General features: G+C 41.3%; 1 protein-coding gene across 3 annotated transcripts in view; it reads right to left on the reverse strand.

Annotated features, from left to right (window-relative positions):
• Positions 1–19,926, reverse strand: part of iqgap2 (IQ motif containing GTPase activating protein 2) — a 355,835-nt gene that overhangs the window by 162,418 nt on the left and 173,491 nt on the right. For all 3 annotated transcript variants that reach the window (XM_060835869.1, XM_060835872.1, XM_060835870.1), the window contains 4 exons: positions 18,258–18,334; positions 1,207–1,274; positions 938–1,051; positions 438–616 (listed from right to left, as the gene is read on the reverse strand). In XM_060835869.1, coding sequence (XP_060691852.1) covers positions 438–616; positions 938–1,051; positions 1,207–1,274; positions 18,258–18,334 — 438 coding nt within the window. The remainder of the gene's footprint in view (positions 1–437; positions 617–937; positions 1,052–1,206; positions 1,275–18,257; positions 18,335–19,926) is intronic.

Here is a 19,926-nt window from a genome sequence, read left to right on the forward strand (position 1 = left end):
GCTTCTGGAGGGGAAAAACAATATGGCAGAAAGGCAGGCGGGTTGTCCAAAATCTACCAATCCAGGCATGAAGGACAAAATGGTCTTTCCTTTATTGAAATTTCTGCTGTGCTGCTTTCTGTTGGTGCAAACAAACCTCATTTCAATCCAATTTTTCATAGGAAATGTAACAGGACGCACTCAGCAATCTAAAACACAGCACACTAAAATTCACGAACTGTGTCAACTCTTTACATTTAATTAAAAAAGAAGTGAATTCTGGTTACTGCATATATTATCCGAAGGTAGAAAAACTTTAAAATCTATATGAAGTTCAGCAACAAAACCCTAATAAAAACCACAGTGGAAAGCTAATTACAATTATTATTGATTGCTGATTTACAGAATTTGAGAATCTTCGTTTTATACATGCAGAATCAGTGAACAGGATATCCTACCTTGCTCCGGGCACTCTCTTGCTTTGTTTGTTTGGCCTGAGACAATTTATTTTGGTAATCCTGAGCCAAACTGTTTTCTATATTAGTCAAAACTGCATTTGGATTCATTAAAGCCTTTATGGTCTCCTCAGAATTTCCTCGAGATATTGCTTCATTGATTGCAATTACTGCAGCATGTACTGGATAAGGATAAGAAAAAAACAAATTAACCATAAAAAGTGATAATGTGGAATTGATATACTTCCAAACAAAGTGAGCATAGAGAATTAAGCATTCTAAGAAAAAGAGAAGGCTATTAAAGATCATGTATAAATACTTACAACGAACAGAAATCTGTTTAAATGAAGTGAATTTTCAAATCCAAATATTATTTGGCAATTTTATGAAACTTATTTTCCACTGAAGAAAGGAGCACCCAAGGTACAGTTAGTTTTCCAGATCCAAGGACGATCCGTCCCCCCCACCCCATGTAAAGTTTGACATTTATTACGCATACGTACAAGCAGCTTCGTCAACTGAAAGTTCGTTTGCCAGAATTCCACCAATTTTACTGAATGCTGGCATTTGAATTCCATACTTCTCCAGTTCCTTACGCATATTACTTATTTCCTCCTCTGTCAGAGAAAAGGTAATGTTATGCATTTGATAAATCCTTAAAACTAAAGAAACTCTGCAGACAGAATTTAAAACATGATCATAAAAAGTCTCCCTAATGGGCATCTTTTTCAGACAACTCGTTCAAAAATACAAAGGCAAATAACACACCTACCAGTAAAATCCACCTTCCCCAGCAGGTCTTGGATTTGAGGGGCTATCCCAAGTTTGAACAGGTATAAACTGCAATGAAATTAAACATATAAAAGGACGTTTTGTGTGCACAAATAATACTTCCATGCTCATCCTCATTTACACACTTGGATTGGAGGAAAGAAAATGATGTCTGTGAAATAAATTACATTACTGTCACAATTACATTGAACTAATCTATCGAGCACAGAACATACAATTTATAACTGCATAATGTTAATCAAATTGGACTTCAAATAATGTCTTGAATCACTGTTGCACAGGAGCACCACAATGTTGTTAGGAAGAGATGATTTTAAAATGGAGTGATCATGCCACAAGACTGTAAAAAAGGAGAGCACATTTTAATCTTGGCTGCTATTGCCATATTCAAAGTCATGGTCATTAAATCAGGTTTTCAGTGAGTTGTTCAATTCATGGAAGGCATATTTAAGGCACTAAGCAACTATGGTGCCAGAAACCTGGATGTATGGATTTCTGTAAAGTTCACTCCTCAGAAAAAAAATTCTTGTCCTACATTACTCTTGCTACAGTGAAACACTATTATTTCTGTTGATACTCAAATGGGTCCTCATTCATGGTTCATAAGCATAGACATGACGCTCATCAGCTTAAATAAGTCCAACACTTCAGTTAATGGTGCACTGTGCATCCATTCACTAACAATATCATCTCCTGGAAGGTAAACAAGTAACAGCTGAGGATCCTGGGATTGTATTCATTGGAGTTTAGAAGATTAAGGGGAGACTTAATAGAAACTTACAAGATAATATGTGGCTTGGAAAGGGTGGACGCTAGGAAATTTTTTCCGTTAGGCGAGGAGACTAGGACCCATGGACACAGCCTTAAAATTAGAAGGGGTCAATTCAGAACAGAAATGCGGAGACATTTCTTCAGTTAGAGCGTGGTGGGCCTGTGGAATTCATTGCCACACAGTGCAGTGGAGGCCGGGATGCTAAATGTCTTCAAGGCAGAGATTGATAGATTCTTGATGTCTCGAGGAATTAAGGGCTACGGGGAGAATGCGGGTAAGTGGAGTCGAAATGCCCATCAGCCATGATTGAATGGTGGAATGGACTCGATGGGCCGAATGGCCTTACTTCCACTCCTATGTCTCATGGTCTAAACAAGAGAAAACTGATTCATGACAAATTCTGGGAGAAGACTCAGAATTTCTTTACAATCTCTCTGTTCAAATCTATCCTGATCCAAGCAACCCACTGATATCATAAAATTATAACTGCAAGCACAAGTAACACAAATGGGCCTTATTGAATGAAGTGCAGAAATTGGATAGAAGATGACTTTCATATCAGACTTTCATTCGTGTTCTCTTCCCTTCTTTTTGGTGTCTCTTTTTCCTTTAGATACTGCTTTTTGTTCTTTCATTGCATCCTTATACAAGTTTCACTTTAGAAACTTTTTAAACATTTTCACATATATAAAGTAGCAATTAAAACCACAAGTATTTGAGTCAACAAATACAAGTAATGCACTGCAAGATCCGTCAGAAAGGGAGAGCCTCCAGGAAGTTCAAAAACATAGCAAAGCTCAATTAACATCCCCTTGAGCCAATTACTAAGCAAATAGAGGAGATCAGTACGAGAGCAGAAGGGGAGGATGCTTGCTCATGCCCTGGTGGCCACACTTTTTTTTTTAAAAACAAGGAGTTCACGATTTCTTCTTCTCTTTTTAAATTAGCGAGTTCAATGTGAGCTGCAACCAACTACTCTGTAGCTCCCTTGATCCTTCTGACAGAATGTAAAGAATAGGAGAAGATGATTGACCGACCAATAATGAGCATCACACCTTTTCTGGGGCCTACAGCAATGGCAATGTGAGAGTACTTAAGCAGATAACAGCCTTTGGTGTTCAGAGGAGTTTATCAATATGGATAGAGGGTTAGCTAACTAATAGAAAACAAAACAGTTTGGATTAGGAGGATACTTTCAGGATGGCAGCCAGTAGTGAGAGAATTCAACAACGTTTGTTGCTGGGGCGACAATTATTTCCAATTTGTATTAATGACTTGGATGAGTAAAGTGAATGTACTATAGCCAGGTTTACTGAGGACACAAAAGATAAATGGGGAGATCAGTGGTGAGGGTGGCTCAAATAGTCTGCACAGAGACATGGACAGGTTAAGGAAATGGGTATGAAAAATGGACAGATAGAATATGCTGTGGGAGAAAAGGAGGTTATGCACTTTGACAGGAAGAATAGAGAAGCTGAATGTCTAAATGGAGAAAGACTGCAGAAAGCTACAGAAAAGAGATTTGGAGTCCTTGTGCATAACTCACAAAAAGCTAACATTCAAGCTCAGTGGGTAATAGGGAAGGCAATCAGAATGTTGGCTTTTTTCTCCCCCAAAGGGAATTGAGTATAAAACATCAGCAAATCTTGTTAAAACTATACTAGGCACTAGTAGATCTCCTGAAATGCTGTGAACAGTTTGGGGGCCATATATGAAGGAGGAATTGGAGGTAGTCCACAGAAGGTTCATTAAGTTGACTCCAGGGCTTTAGAGGAGAAATTGAGTTGATTGCACCTATACACATCAGTGTTTCAAGAATGTGAGGGGCCTTATTGAGACATACAAGATTCTTAAAGGACCTAGGAGACATTTCTGAAGAAGGACTTATGCCCAAAACGCTGATTCTCCTGTTCCTTGGATGCTGCCTGACCTGCTACGCTTTTCCAGCAACACATTTTCAGCTCTTAGAGGACCTGACAGGATAGGGAGGTCATTTCCTCTTGTGGCAAGATCTATGACCAGAGGGCTTAAGCTCAAAGGAAAGGGTCACCCACACACAAGATTGGAGGAGGAGGAATTTATTCTCTTAGAGAGTAATGAATCTGTAAAATTCTTTACCTAAGAGAGCTGTAGTGGAGGAAATGTTTAGTCTATTCAATGCTGAGACAACAGATTTTTAATCAGTCAGAGAATCTTGGGTTATGGTGAAAAGACAATAAAATGGAGAATTATCAGGTCAGCCATGATCTCATCAAATGGTAGAACAGACTTGATAGACCGAATGGCCTACTTCTACACTGGTCTTATTTCACTGATTAGGAAATTCGGAGCAGAAAGTCACATTCTGCTCATTGGTAAACAGAAGCGTTATCCTTCAGCAAATATATTAAACAACTCCTACCTGCCCTAATGGATCTTAATAATTCCATTACACCATTCAGAGCAGCAAGGAATGCTCCTGAGTTCCTCGCCAAATTTCATCCCTCAGTTGTGAATATATTCATGAAGAATTGCTACTATGGCAATGCTGCTCATTTAACAAGGTTTTTGGTGCTTTTTTCCCCCAGAGAGGTCATGAAAGCAGCAATTCCGAAAGTATGGCTTGGATGGGATTTAGGGCATATTTGATTATAGCTAACAGATATTGCCTCAGTCAAAAGGTTTTCAAATTAGAAAATAAAACCCTTGTACAATGAAAGGGGAGTGGCCAGTTCTCCCAGCTTTGCTTTTCTCTGGTTTTATTTGGTTTTGGCAGTCTGGCTATTCACTGAAAGCAAACAGGCAGTTTTATGGCTGCTGATCCAAGAAACAGCTGCATGGAAGCTGTCGAGCAGCTCTCTCTGACATCTCTTCTGTAAGACCCCATGGTTGATTTTACCTTATACCAAGGGGGGGGGGGGGGGGCGTTAATGGGGACTGTTGCCAGTATTTGGAACAGCATCATTAAGTTGGTATAGTATGGTGGGTTTTTGGATAGGTTAAGTCACTCTGTATTGTGTTGTCTTCTTTTTTGTCTCATTCAGTAATCCCGGAAATAAATTCTGTTTTATTTAAAACTAAGTGGTTTGACCAGCTGCATCTCTCCTTGAATATCCATTATACACCCGCTTAGAACAACTAACAAAGTTAAAGTCTGGGCTACCTTCTTGAAATGCTTTGAGGGTGTCTGGCCTAGTCCCTAATAACACCATGTTATATTTCAAACAAACAATAATTCACTGTGAAATTCTTCATGGTTTATTTACCAGGCATGGACTATTTTCTAAATGGTGAAAAAATTCATAAAGCTAAAGTACAAAGGGATCTGGAGTGCTAGCCCAGGATACTTTAAAGGTTAACTTGCAGGTTGAGTCCATGAATAAGAAAGCAAATGTAATGTTGTCATTTATCTCAATAAGATTGGAATATAAAAGCAGTGACGTGCTTCAGAGACTTTATAAAGCTCTGGTTAGGCCCCATTTAGAATACTGTGTCCAATTTTGGACCCCACACCTCAGGAAGGACATACTGGCACTGGAGCATGTCCAGCAGAGATTCACACGGATGATCCCTGGAATGGTAGGCCTAACATAGGATGAATGGCTGAGTATCCTGGGATTGTATTCATTAGAGTTTAGGAGGTTGAGGGGAGATCTAATAGAAACTTACAAGATAATGCATGGCTTAGAAAGGGTGGAGGCTGGCAAGTTGTTTCCATTACGCAGGGAGACTAGGACCTGTGGGCACAGACTTAAAATTTGAGGAGGTCAAATTAGAACAGAAATGAGGAGAGAGTGGTGGGCCTGTGGAATTCATTACCACGGAGTGTAGGGGAGGCCGGGACATAAAACGTCTTCAAGGCAGAGATTGATAACTTCTTGATCTCACAAGGAATTAAGGGCTAATGGGAGAGTGCGGGTAAGTGGAGTTGAATGCCCATCAGCCATGATTAAATGGTGGAGTGGACTTGATGGGCCGAATGGCCTTACTTCCACTCCTTTGTCTTATGGTCTTATTACTTAATAAATATGCTGCACGTTATCAATCATCATGCAGGAGAGGTTTAAACATTCTCAGGTGGAATAAAAAGATGCTCTGTTTCTATTTGAAGAGGAACAGACTTCCTATTTCTTGGTCAATAACAGTGAATACTAATTAACTAACCAGAAGTCCATTAACAAACATACATTTGGACCCTATTTACCAACCTCTCAAACAGAACTGAAAAAGATATCACCTGCCACAACAAACCAAGACACAGACACCGCAAGTGGGACAGAACACCAACAGTTCATCAGGGGCTCACTGATGTTACCTAGCATCGTGACAAAATGTCTGAGAACAAACTCACCAGCTCAATGAGGAAACTTACAACCTAATTAACTAATTGACCAACTTTTTCCTCAGAGGATTCTCTGTTACTATGGTCAACAGGGCCTCTTCGCTGTGCCTGATTCACTTCTCAAACTCCTACCCTCACCCATTCCCGTCCCTCCCACAATGATGACAGGGTCCCCCTGCTCCTCATGTTTCACCAGCAGCATCAGCATCCAAACAATCATTAGCTGCTACTTCCGCCATCTCCAGTGGGATGTCAACATCAGATACAAATTCCCCTCCCCTTGTCAGCATTCCCTCGCTGGTCTACTTCCAACATTGCCCAACACCACTATAACAGAATGTGCAACATTTGCCTGTTTACTTCTTCCCTCCTCTGTATACAAGGCCCCAGACACACCTTCCAGGCGAAGCAGTGATCGATTTGCACTTCACTCAAAAGTAGTCTACTGTATTCTCTATTCACAAATGTGGTCTTCTCTACACAGAGACGACAAAATGCAGACTTGATGAACGCTTTGCAGAACATCTATATTCTATTTGTGAAACTAAGCTTCCAGCTGCCTGCTATGTCAAAGCACAGTAGTGCTGACTGGTCAACATCTCTGACTCAGGCTTGCTGCGGTGCTCCAGCGAAGCTCAGCACAAACTGGAAGAACAGCACCTCATCTCCTGCTCATGAACCCTGCAGCCTTCAGGAATCAATATCTAGTTCAATAATTTTAGAACACCTCTTTCTATGTCCTTTAGCCACCCCCAGGCCCTGTCATGACATGGACTGCTTTCAGTGCAGCTAAATCATTTTCACCAACTTGTAGTCTTATCACCTGTCCAGCTTTTCTTCCCTGGCTTACGATCACCAATCCGCTTGACTGCCTAACGTTCTACCTGGGCTCCGGCTCCACCTATCTGCTCACTCAAAACAAAACCACAGCAAAATAATTACAATACCACAAGGTGGCACCATCTTCCTAGGAGTGCAGTTTGCATCTGAAACACTTATCTTCCGAAGATATGAATATTTTACACGTCTTCTCAAATTCTACATTATTTTAAAGATTTTGATTAGTGGTGGTTGTGGAAGTAATTACCACATGGCACAATGAAGTATAACGTCTTCAGTAGATTCTTATACAGGTGCATTCAGGCAGTGAAACAGCTTCTCAGATCAAGGGCTGCTGCAAAGGCTCATTCTCAGCAACAATTACAATAAAGAAACTTTGTAACATAAAGAAAGGTCCTACTTAGGAATAAACCTTTAATCTCAATGGCTCCTGGAGGCCCTTGAAATATCTAATTACTAACACAACTGACTAGCTTACATCTTGCCTTGCTGCCCCAGAGTGTCTCAAAGTACTTTGTTTAATTTGTTTATTCTTTTATCCCCCAAGTGCAGTAATTGCCTTTACATAGGATAAACACTTCCAACAAATAACTGGGAAACAACATTCCTCTTCTTTTTGGTGGCACTGCTTGAGGAAAGATTATCACAACATCAGAATTTTCTGCTCATCTTGTGATAGTATCGTGGGGCTGGAATCACTGAATAAGGTAGACAAGACCCTGGTTTACCATCTCTTCTAATGTTCATAAGTAATCACAGGAATGACAACCTGAGACATTAGTTTAATGCTGGAAAGTGGTTCAAACACACACATCCCAGGCAAGCAAGAACAAAATGTCACAAATATATATAACTCCATTAATGCTAGTATGGATAAAGGTGCAAGGATTTAAAGGGTTAATGGTATCACGTGGATTCAGGCAGACAAACAGTTGGACTTCTCAAAAGCAGTCAATTGAACATTACTGTCTCTCTAGTAGTCTCCGTAACCATGTCTACTGTACCAATGTCATTTGGGCCTAGTTGCCATCATGCAATAAGCTCATCAAGGTGGTGGAGGAGTAAGGCTCCTGACCTGGGGCTTGTCCACTCCAACCACTTCTCTTTTCTTCCTTTTGCTTTTTTTCCCACTTTCCTCTTGCCCTGAGCTGGAACAGCATCAGCTGCAGTGAAAAACCCCAGCGTGAACTGGCCCTGCGTGACTCCAGCATGCCCTTAATTACAATCCCAGGGCGAGCACAGGGCCCAGCATCGGGATCGGCGACTGGACTTTGGAGGCAGCATCAGCAAGGTTGGTCCAGTGACAAAAGATGGCAGGTGCAAATTGGCGACTTTGCCGTTGGTTGGGATTAATGCTGAAAGGCATCACAGCGACATTGACAAGGTGCACCCAGCGGTGAGAGACACGGCTGAAATCGGTGGGTATGGCAGAGCAGCATCGGCCCAGTGGCAACAAAAATGGAGCCTGAAGAGTGGCGACTTCAGTGTTGGCTGGGTCTGCTCAAGGCCGCAATGAGGTGGTAGAGGAGGGATGGCAGTGCAGGGTCATTGATGATGAACTGCCTCAGGACTGATGGACACTCTAAGTTATATCTTTCTATGTTTGTCTCATTCTGATCAGGGAGGTGATGAGCCTATTGGTAAACTATTACTCCAGAAACTCAACTAATCTTCTGAAGACCTATGTTCAAATCCTGCCAGGGTAGCTGGTGGAATTTGAATTTAATTTTAAAATCCTGGAATTAAAAAAGTCTCCTGACGACTATGAACCCAGTGCCAATTGTTGGCCAAACCTGATTTAGCTCACTAGTGTTTTTCAGAGAAAGACATCTGTCAGCCATTCTCAGCTGGTCTGACCTACATCACTCCAGACCCATAGCAGTGTAGTTGACTCTCAAGTGCCCTCTGAAATGCCCTAGGAGAAAGTGAGGACTGCAGATGCTGGAGATCAGAGCTAAAATGTGTTGCTGAAAAAGCGCAGCAGGTCAGGCAGCATCCAAGGAGCAGGAGAATCGATGTTTCAGACATGAAGGAATGAATAAGGGCTCATGTCTGAAACATCGATTCTCCTGCTCCTTGGATGCTGCCTGACCTGCTGCACTTTTCCAGCAACACATTTTCAGCTCTGAAATGGCCTAGCAAGCCATTCAGTTGTATCAATCGCTACTAAGTCTCATGCTCACCTGGCATTGACCAAGGCACTGGGGACAGAAACAGTCTTGCAAAGTCCTCATTACATACATCTATCTGGGGCTAGTGCCAAAACTGGCAAACCGTCTCACAGACTAGTCGAGCAACAGCCTGACAAGGTCATACATCTGCAATTGTACCCTAATATCCCAGACACCACCATCACCATCTTGTCCCACCAGCAGGACAGACCCAGCAGAGGTCATGGCACAGTGGTGTACAGTCAGGAGGGAGTTGCCCAGGAAGTCCTCAATGTTGACTCCAGACGCCATGAAGTTTTGTGGCTACACGTTAAACATGGGCAAGGATTATTGCGCAACATCATCCCTCAGCTGATGAATCAATACTCCTCCTTACAGGAAGCACTGAGGATAGAAAGGTCACAAAATGTCCACCACCAAGAGTGGCTCAGCAGCAGTACTACTGATCGAGCTGGTGAGGTCCTAAGGACAAAGTCTATTAGACCGGGTCTGCGGCATGTGGTGAGGGAACCAACAAGAGGGGAAAACAAACCTGACCTTATGCTTACCGATCTGCCAGCTGCAGGTGATCTGTCCGTGAGTATCAGTGAGAGTGACCACTGTACAGTTCTAGTGGAGACAAAGTTCCACCTTCATCCTGAAAATAACCTCCACCATGTTGTGTGGCACCATCACCTTGATAAATGGGACAGATCTAGCAACTCAAGGCTGGGCTCAGTGAGATGTTGTGGGCCATCAACAGCAGCAGAATGTACTCCAACACATTGAGTCACCTCATGGCCCAGCATATCCTCCACTCAACCATTACCACCAAGCCAGAGGATCAACCCTGGTTCAATGCAGAGTACAGGAGGGCATGCCATGAACAGCACTAGGCATACCTGAAGGTGAGGTGTCAACCTGATGAAGCCACTAAAGAGAAACTACCTACATGCCAAACAGCACAAGCAGCAAGTAATAGATAGTGCCAAGCGATCCCATAACCAACAGATCAGATCTAAGCTCTGTCATCCTGCCACATCCAGTTGAGAATTGTGGTGGACAATTAAACAACTCACTGGAGGCAGCTCCACAAACATCCTCATCCTCAATGATGGAAGAGCTGAGTGCATCAATACAAAACACAAGGTTAATGCATTTGCAGCAATCTTCAGCCAGAGGTGCTCTGTAGATGATCCATCGGTCTCTTCCAGTGGTCCCCACCATTACAAGTACCAGTCTTCAGCCAATTCAATTCACTCCATATGGATGTGACATCAAGAAACAGTTGGAGGGGCAGGATACTGCAAAGGCTAAGAGTCCTGACAACACTCCAGCAATAGGAGAAAGCGAGGACTGCAGATGCTGGAGGTCAGAGTCAAGAGTGTGGTACTGCAAAAGCACAGGTCAGGCAGCATCCGAGGAGCAGGAGTTTCGACATTTCGGGCATGAGCCCTGCATTCCAGCAACAGTATTGAAGACATGTGCTCCAGAACTTGCCACTCCCCGAGCCAAGCTCTCCCAGTATAGTTACAACACTGGCATCTACCTGACAATGGAAAATTGCCCAGGTACATCCTGTACATAAAAAGCAGGACAATCCAACCTGGCCAATTTCAGACCCATCAGTCTACACTCGATCATTACTAAAGTGATGGAAGATGTCATCAACAGTGTGATCAAACAGCACCTACTCATTGACGCCTAGTTTGGGTTCCGCCAGGGCCAATCAGCTCCTGACCTCATTACAGCCTTGATTCAAACGCTGACAAAAGACCTGAATTCCAGAGGTGAGGGGAGAGTTACTGTCCCTGACATCAAGGAGCCTAAGCAAAACTAGAATCAGTGGGTATGAGAGGACAAACTCTTTGCTGGTTAGTATTATACCTGGCAGATAGGAAGATGGCTTCGTTGTCAGTCATCTCAGCTCCAGGATATCTCTGCTGGAGATCTGTAGGATAGTGTTCTAGACCGAGCCACCTTCAGTTGCTTCATCATTGGCCTTCCCTCCAAAAGGTCAGAAGTGGGGATGTTTGCTGATGATTGCAAAATGCTCAGGACATTGACGTCTCCCCAGATTCTGAAGCAGTCCATGTTCAAATGCAACAAGATCTGGACAATATCCAGGATTGGGCTGACAAATGGCAAGTAACACTTATGCCACATGAGTGCCAGACAATGACCATCACCAATAAGAGACAAATTAACCACCACCTCTTGACATTCAATGGTCTTACCATCACTGAAACCCCCATTAATACCATTGACCAGAAACTTAACTGGACTCACCAAATAAACATAGTGACTACAAGAGTAGGTCACGGTCTAGGGACACGGACACAGTAGCGAGTAACTCATCTCCTGACTTCCCAAAGCTTGTCCACTATCTACAACACACAAGTCAGGAGTGCGATGGAATACTCCCCAATTGCCTGGATAAGTGCTGCCTCAACAACACCATTGAGGAGAAAGCAGCCTGCCAGATTGGCATTACATGCACAAGCACCTTCCACCACTGATGCAGTAGCAGCAATGTGTACTATCTACCTCCAAGATGTACTCAGAGATTCAAAGACAGCACATTCCACACCCATGAACACTTCCATCTAGAAGGACTAGGATAGCAGATACTGGGAACACCACCACCTTCAAGTTCCCCTCCAAGCCACTCGGCATCCTGACTTGGAAACACATCACTGATCCTTGACTGTTGCTGGGCCAACATTGTGGATCTACCTACAGCACATGGACTGCAGCGGTTCAAGAAGGCAGTTCACCATCACCTACTCAAGGCAATAAATGCTGGCCAGCCAGCGGCACACTCATCCCACAAATTTATTTAAAGAAACATATTAAACTATCTTTACTAAAATACCTCTGACAATAAAATCATTTATTCATTCAGAATCTACATCTTCGTTAGGAGAGGATCTTTTCCTCCTAGACTACTGAATGATACTCCTCTACCAGGTTCTATAGATATACACCAGTAAAGATGGTGGCGTTGGCGGCAAATCTACCAGAGAGTTTGTGCAACGTGATTGGGCTGTGGTGGGGATTCACCTTACAACAGTTTATTCATGCAACACTGATGCTAAACATACCTCAGTAACACCTCAGTTGATACAGCTGTTATTGCAGCAATTTAGTTTTAGGATTGGCTAATGGGGATCCTAACAATTTTTTTTTGCTTAGATCTGGCAACCTTTTATTTTTGGTCTTCATTCACAATCCTGTTGATTTCACAATCTGGGAGTTGTAGCCAGCATAGCTTGGAAACAGCAGGAACGCCACTTAGAATTTTCTGTCCGTTGATACCAAAATTAAATGGAGGAGAAACATTGAGCTGTGCCCTTGGGATCTCTTAAAAAGCATTTCCTGCCTTGAGAGTTGATGGCAGAACCTTTGCTTATATGCCACCTTTGTTGTTGAACTAAATTTTGATTTTGTCAAATAATCTTCTCACTTCATTTGCCTGAATGTACATTCCTCTCACTTGTCAGAGTTGATGACATTTCCACATTTTCCAAAGGTTGCATCAAAAATCTTTGAAATGACAAGTCACATCCAGCAACACAAAGCCAATTTCAGTTGGAATTGGCAGGGAAAGTTATTTAAGTGCATTCAAGGAAGCTAAGTTGACATTGAATTCATTTCATCAACATGCCAATTGATCTTAGCGCAAATACTTTGAAAATAAATGTTTTCTGCAGCATTTCTTCTAGGGCTGAAAACTCCACAGAAGGACAAAAAAAATCCAAAAATGAGAGCACTATCTGACACACCTACAGACAAATATGGTTTGGACTTTTGCCAGGATGGAGAGTGTCTCACTCATGGAAAAAGTAGCTGTAGAAATCATGCCCCTGGAGCCATAAGTCTGCCTATTAATGCCTGTCCATGCCTCTCAAAGCCTATCACCATCTTCATTATTATTATTATTCACTAAACCTCCAAGCTTCACATCTTCTGCAAATTTCAAAATTATGCCATATACTTCAGATCGATTTCAAAAATTGTAGTAAGTCCTAGGGAATCATACCTCCCTCCAAACGGAGGGACAGCCATTCATTACAACTCTGTTTTCTATTTCTTCGCCAACTGAGTATTCATGTTGTCATTTCCCTACATGTCACTTGAACTTCAGAATTACTGTTAAATTGCTGTAACCACACTCTGCCCATGTCCCTTGACATCTTTGGTATCTAGCAATCTGTTTCTTAAATATATTCAATGATAGCCTGTGTAGACTTCTGTGGTAGAGAATTCCAGTGAATACACATCCATTCAACCTAATTTCACTTCATACAACAAACCTGCCATACCAGGAATCAGTGCGGTGAACCTTCACCGCACTCCCTCTGTGGAAAGTGTATATTTTCTTAGAGATCAATGCACAATATACTCCAGGTGTGATCCCACCAAGGGCCTGTGGAATTCAGTCAGAATTGCTTGCCCCTGTGCTCAATCCTTGTTGCAATGAAGACTAACATACCCTTTCCCTTCAAACTACTTGCTGCACCTGCATGCTCGCTTTTAGTAACCAATCTGCAAGAACAACCAGGTCCCTTTGTATATCAACATTTCCCAATCTATTGCTGTTTAAGTAGTATTCTGCCATTCTGTTTTTCTCATCGAGTGGACAACGTCAGGTTTATCCATGTTATGCTGTACCTGCCATGTATTTATCAACTCATTCAACTGCCCCAAATTGCCTTGAAGCTTTTTAATATCCTTCTCAACACTTACAGACCCCATTTGATTCTATCATTCAAATTGTGAGCATGTATTTTCAGAATAACTGGGCCCAAGCACCCTATTTAGAATGAGAGCAGATGAACATATGTCGTAACCAAGTGCCTTTTTCTAGAAGCAGAGATCTTATTTTAAAACATAACTTCAACTAACTTTTAAAACTTTAAAGTATGTAGGGTTTCAAAATAAGTGGCAATTAAGAAGCTATTCGCAGAATATTCTTTACATGAAACTACATAACTTAACCATTTAGCAGAATCCTGTCCTGAATCATCATAGAACCAGACTTGGAAAAAGAACATCCAGGCAGATTACCAATGAAACAGTATGCAAAAGTGCTAAAAATGGCTTTTGTGAGCCTCTGACACTAACTGCACATTCAAGTCATTGCAGTTAGAGGCAATATTGTTCACAGAGGAGTTTGTGGAATTCAGCAGGACTTAGCAGTGCACATTACACTTGCTAACAGAACTCCTCTCTCAGACATGTGCGCAATTAGCTGCTATGTTTGACAGGACACAGCAATGTAGGTTTAAATTACTACCTACAATGTACCGAGGAGAGTTAAAAATATTTTAGTGTCTGTGTGTGATGGCTGATGACCAGATGATAACCCAAATCAATTGTGTTCCACCAATTCCAATCGGTGTGTCATTTAAAGAAAACTTTGAGAGCAGAGAAATGTAGAATAACATTGTATGACATACTACTTAATGGACAAATACAGATGAGAAAAATAATTGGATCTTTTTAAGAGTTCAAGGCAGTGTCTGGTGGAGCACTTTTTAAACTGCAAACTACGCCCTCCGTGACTAAACATGTGAGTAAAGTATAAAAACATAACCCAAATTAGTCCTACACAGTCACTTCTTGTACCTCAGCTGGAGTACTGCATGAAGCGCCGGGTGCCGTATTTTAGGAAAGATACAACATAATACAGCACAGGAACAGGCCCTTCAGCCCATCAAACCAGCGTTGATTCCTAGTCCTTATTTAGAACCATTATTTATTGTCCACGCCCCACATCTTTCCTTCTGTTTACCTCCTGTTCATGTGTCTATCAAGAAATGCCTGAAACATTGCGAACACGCTGTTTCCACCACCCCACTAGCAGTGCATTCCCACCACCATCTATGTCACCATTTTCTCCCCCAAACTTTCCCCCTCTCATCATGAACATTTGTCCTCTTGTAGTTGACTGTTCCACCCTGGGAAAATCCTCTGACTATCCATCCTATACATGCCCCTCAATTTTGTAGATCTCTCAGGTCACCCTTCAGCCTCAGTCTTTTGAGTGAAAACAATCTGAGTTTATCCAACCTTCCTTCATAACTAAAACCTTCAAACCAGGTGACATCTAATAAAACTTCACTGCATCCTCTCCAAAGAACCTATGTCCTTCTGGTAGTGTGATGAACAGAACTGTACACAATATTCCTAACACATTGGAGAACTTGTAGAAGAGATTTGCAAGAATAGTACCAGAGATACTTCAGTTACGAAGGCAGATTCGAGAAATAGTGACTCGGAGAGAAGAAAATTAAAGTAATTTGACAGAGGTTTCCAAACTTATAAAGGGGCTGAACAGAGTAGAATGAGACAAACTGTTCCCACTTGTAAGGGGATTAAAAATGAGGGGGCACAGATTTAAAATTAAGCGCATAAGAAACAAATGCGATGTGCAAGACAACTTTTTCATGCAGAGAATTGTACTGTCCAGAAGCTTGGTGGAGACAGGTACAGTTGAGGCATTCAAGAGAGCATTGGATAATTACTTGAATTGAAACAATGTGCAGAGAATAGGGTGAAAGGCAAGAGATTAGCACCAACCTATAATGTTCATTCAGAGAGTCAGTGAAGAAACAATGGGCCAAAAGATCTCTCTCTCTGCAATGCAAAAACTTTCAGAATCTGTACCTTATCCAATAGTCACTGATGCTAGCTATTTAGCATCCAGGTGCTGCCTTCATCACATGTGAAAAATTTCCTGACCCGAGCTTGTTTCAATACTGCCATGACTAGCAATTGGTTACTAAATAGCTGGGCTCTCTGATCATCCACTTAACAAATAAGCATTGTAGCATCTACTGCCACTCGAGCAACAATTAAAAGAATGTGTATCTTTTAAGATTTTAGACACTTCATTTCATCACTGTGATGCAATTTCAAATCCAAACCCAGGTTGAACACTACCGCAGCCTGTTGGCTGTAATAGTCCTGTATGAGAGCCTGGACTGCGTCAAATCAGTTTGTCGACAGCATAAACAGACGATTCAGAATTACCCAGATGACTCAGCATTAATTACCATTATTAGGTCATGAAGCCTCAGGATAGTTAATGTAGGAAAATGGGGAAAGAAAACACCCATTTGTGCAGTTGTACATATTTGTTTTTACTCCAGCACTTGAAATTCAACTGTTAAAGACAAAATAAAGTTAAGCAGCTGTAGAATAATATGTACTCAAAAGAAATGTCTAACTACAAGTAACAATTTGTACTAAAACTGTGGTTTTGAAACTAAAATTTGCTAATAACTGTTACAAATAGCTTTGCATCAACACTTTTGGTTAGCACTAAGAAACAAACTAAGTGGTAATCAATGAAGGAAATTAAGCGCATCCAACTTTTTTTAAAAATGTGCAAATTGTGGAACCGAAAACTAATGCAGTGGAAATGTAACCACAACAATTCTCTGTTTTCATTCAGTGATATATCTTCTGTAAAATATATGTATGTGATCTGTTGGCATGGTTTTAAATCTTGAAAGCATCAAGGCTTACATTAAAGCATACAGAACTCAAACCAGACCTAGGGCCATTTTAAACAGTTTGTTGCACTCAGGTCTCGTATTACAGCATGACAAATGACAAAGGAAAAGGGGCCAATTGGAAGGAAACTTAACTGCATCAGGAAGTGGCTCACGTTGACCACCACTGAGTAAAAACAGACAGACAGTCTGCCATGCATTCTTTTGGCAACTGAGTAGAGCAGAACAGTGTAAAATTGATGTTTAACTTACATCACAGATTTCTCACAGACTCAATTACAATCATTAATGTAGAGACTGTAAACAGAAAAAAACCTAAAGTCCTCAATTGTGTAGAAGGCTGCTCCCATCAACGCTAGCAGTTCACGGGTGCAAATACACTCAGAAATTGCCACAGCACACATTATATTTAGCTGTGAAGGCCATGCGTGATTGACTGAGGCAGATTTTACTCATGCTGAAAGGACTACCCTCATTTATAGCAGTCAGGCTTGAAATTAAAATTTAAGCATTTTTATTTTTCAGGATATAATGGAGGAAGTCTTGATCAAAGCTCATGATTTGGAGATGCCGGTGTTGGACTGGGGTGTACAAAGTTAAAAATCACAACACCGGGTTATAGTCCAACAGGTTTAATTGGAAGCACTAGCTTTCAGAGCATCGCTCCTTCATCAGGACAACCACCTGATGAAGGAGCGGCGTTCTGAAAGCTAGTGTGCTTCCAATTAAATCTGTTGGACTACAACCTAGTGTTGTGTGATTTTTAACTTGATAAAAGCTGTAGGACAACAAGAAACAATAGGCAAATTTTCAGCTAAGCTTCAAATTGTCAAATCATTTTACAATACTGACCTGACACCATCCTGCTTTCACTCCGATGGGTTTGAACAGAGAGGCTCGATTATTACATTTTGCTTCTTCAAATAGTGTTTTACCAAAACAACCAAGGGTACAAATTGGGAACAGCAGCAGGCCAGGCTGCCCCACAAACACACTCTGCTATTCAATAAAACTGTGGCTAATTTGACTACAGCCTCAACTCCACTTCCCTTTCTATCCCTTAGACTCCCTCATGAGGCAAGAACCCAAGAATATATCTCTCTGCTTTAAAACTGTTCAATGACCCTGACTCCACCAGGCATCATGCCCATCAGTTGTCTTCCCTCCTATTTTGATGTCAACTCTAAACACGACTATATTAACACATTCATCCTCCTCAAAGTCATCAACATGGACAGCTTCTTATTTACCTACATTAATAATACATTTTTATGCTGACTGCAGTGTTTATATCTCTACATTGCCAGTAGCACTGCACAGGATTTACATTGTTAACAAAGAATGCTTTATCCAACATATGAATTCTCTAACCCTAAGCCGTCATGGATGGATGGATACTCAGTCTTGCACTGTTATCCAGGTTACCTTAGAGCATGTATGCAGTAGATCACTCGAGGCATATTTTTCCGATCGTAAACATCTGTCGTCTCAGGATAAAAGATCTGAAATAATAAAGACGAACAAGAAAAAATATTTATCAAAATTAAATGCTGTGCAACCAGCCGCTTGTATTGTCAAACTTCCCTTAACGAATATTTGCTCAGTTTCAAGGCTCTAAATAAAATTTCCCGTTATTGTTTGTATCTCCCAGTCTCGGAGATACGCCATGCACTACAGACGGTTTCCACTACTGATCAAAATAAAATTACATGGAAAATGATTTTTGCTTAATAGTATTATTGATTTAAATACAGAACTATAACACAATAAACCATGTAACAATAAGATAGTGAATGAACCAAAACAAAATTCTATATGTATCAAAATCACACAAAGTATAGTAATTGGTGGGAAGTATCAAGTCTGCAGGCATTACAAATGCAGTTAGGGAAAGGGTTCTGCATCATGCTAGGACTCTATTCAGTTGCTCATTGGAGGGGTGGTGGGCTTTGGAGCAAGGGGCAATCGAGGGGCACACAACAGATTAGATATGTTGCACATTCTGCCCAAAGCTTGCTTTCTTGGCTGGCTGGCTGGCACTGACATCATGAAAAGTGCAGACAACAAAATTAAAAACAGGTTTTCTTTTTAAGAGAACCATAAATACTTCAACAAAATAAAAGCAGACTGCTGAGCATGTTGGAGATCTGAAATAAATGTTGGAGAAACTGAGCAGGTTGGCAGCTTCTGTGCTGAGAATACACAGTTAACTTTTAGAGTCCAATATGCATTTTTAAAAATTTGCAGTCCTGAGTATTTTAAACAAAGTATTCTCCAAGCAGACCTCCATTATCCCATAACCTAATCTCTAAAAGCATACCTATTGCTGTGACATCTTAAATTCTCAGACCTTCCACATCAGCCTCAGTGGTGTAGATTATTCCCGTTAACAAAGGAAAGGAAGTTCAATACTGGGAACTCACAGGAGAGGAGGAGGAAGAGAGGATACCTGATCGAGGTGTACAAAATAATGAGGGGAATAGACAGAGTCAATAGCCTGAGACTTTTCCCCAGGGCAGGACTGACTGGTACGAGAAGTCAAAGTTTGAAGATATTAGGAGGAAGGTATAAAGGAGACGTCCGAGGTAGGTTCTTTACGCAGAGAGTTGTGAATGCGTGGAATGCAGTGGTGGTAGGAGCAGTGTCATTAGGGACATTTAAGTGACTGCTGGATATGCACATGGATAGCAGTGACTTGAGGGGTGTGTAGGTTAAGCTACTATATTTGACATTAGGATTAAATCTCGGCACAACGTCGTGGGTCAAAGGGCCTGTGCTGTACTTTATGTTCTACCAACATCAAACTGGTTGTCATTTCCTATCACTAAATTGAAAGCCAGATCAAAAGGTAGTTCAAAGAATCTGTCAAACTGTTTCCAACTCTGCTAAATTTCTTTAATGAATGAAGAGACAATTCAATGGCAAAAGTGCTCCCAGTATTGGCAACAAAAGATGTTGAAGATGAAAAATATATACGGCACATATTATAAAGAACCTTCCTCACACAGACACTATTGATTGATTGATTGAAAATAAAACACATACTTGATAATGTTTTCAAACATTTATAAAGATTTACATTATTACCCAAAGC

This window comes from Hemiscyllium ocellatum, chromosome 2 (genome assembly GCF_020745735.1).
Source record: "Hemiscyllium ocellatum isolate sHemOce1 chromosome 2, sHemOce1.pat.X.cur, whole genome shotgun sequence".
Classification (NCBI taxonomy): Eukaryota; Metazoa; Chordata; class Chondrichthyes; order Orectolobiformes; family Hemiscylliidae; genus Hemiscyllium; species Hemiscyllium ocellatum.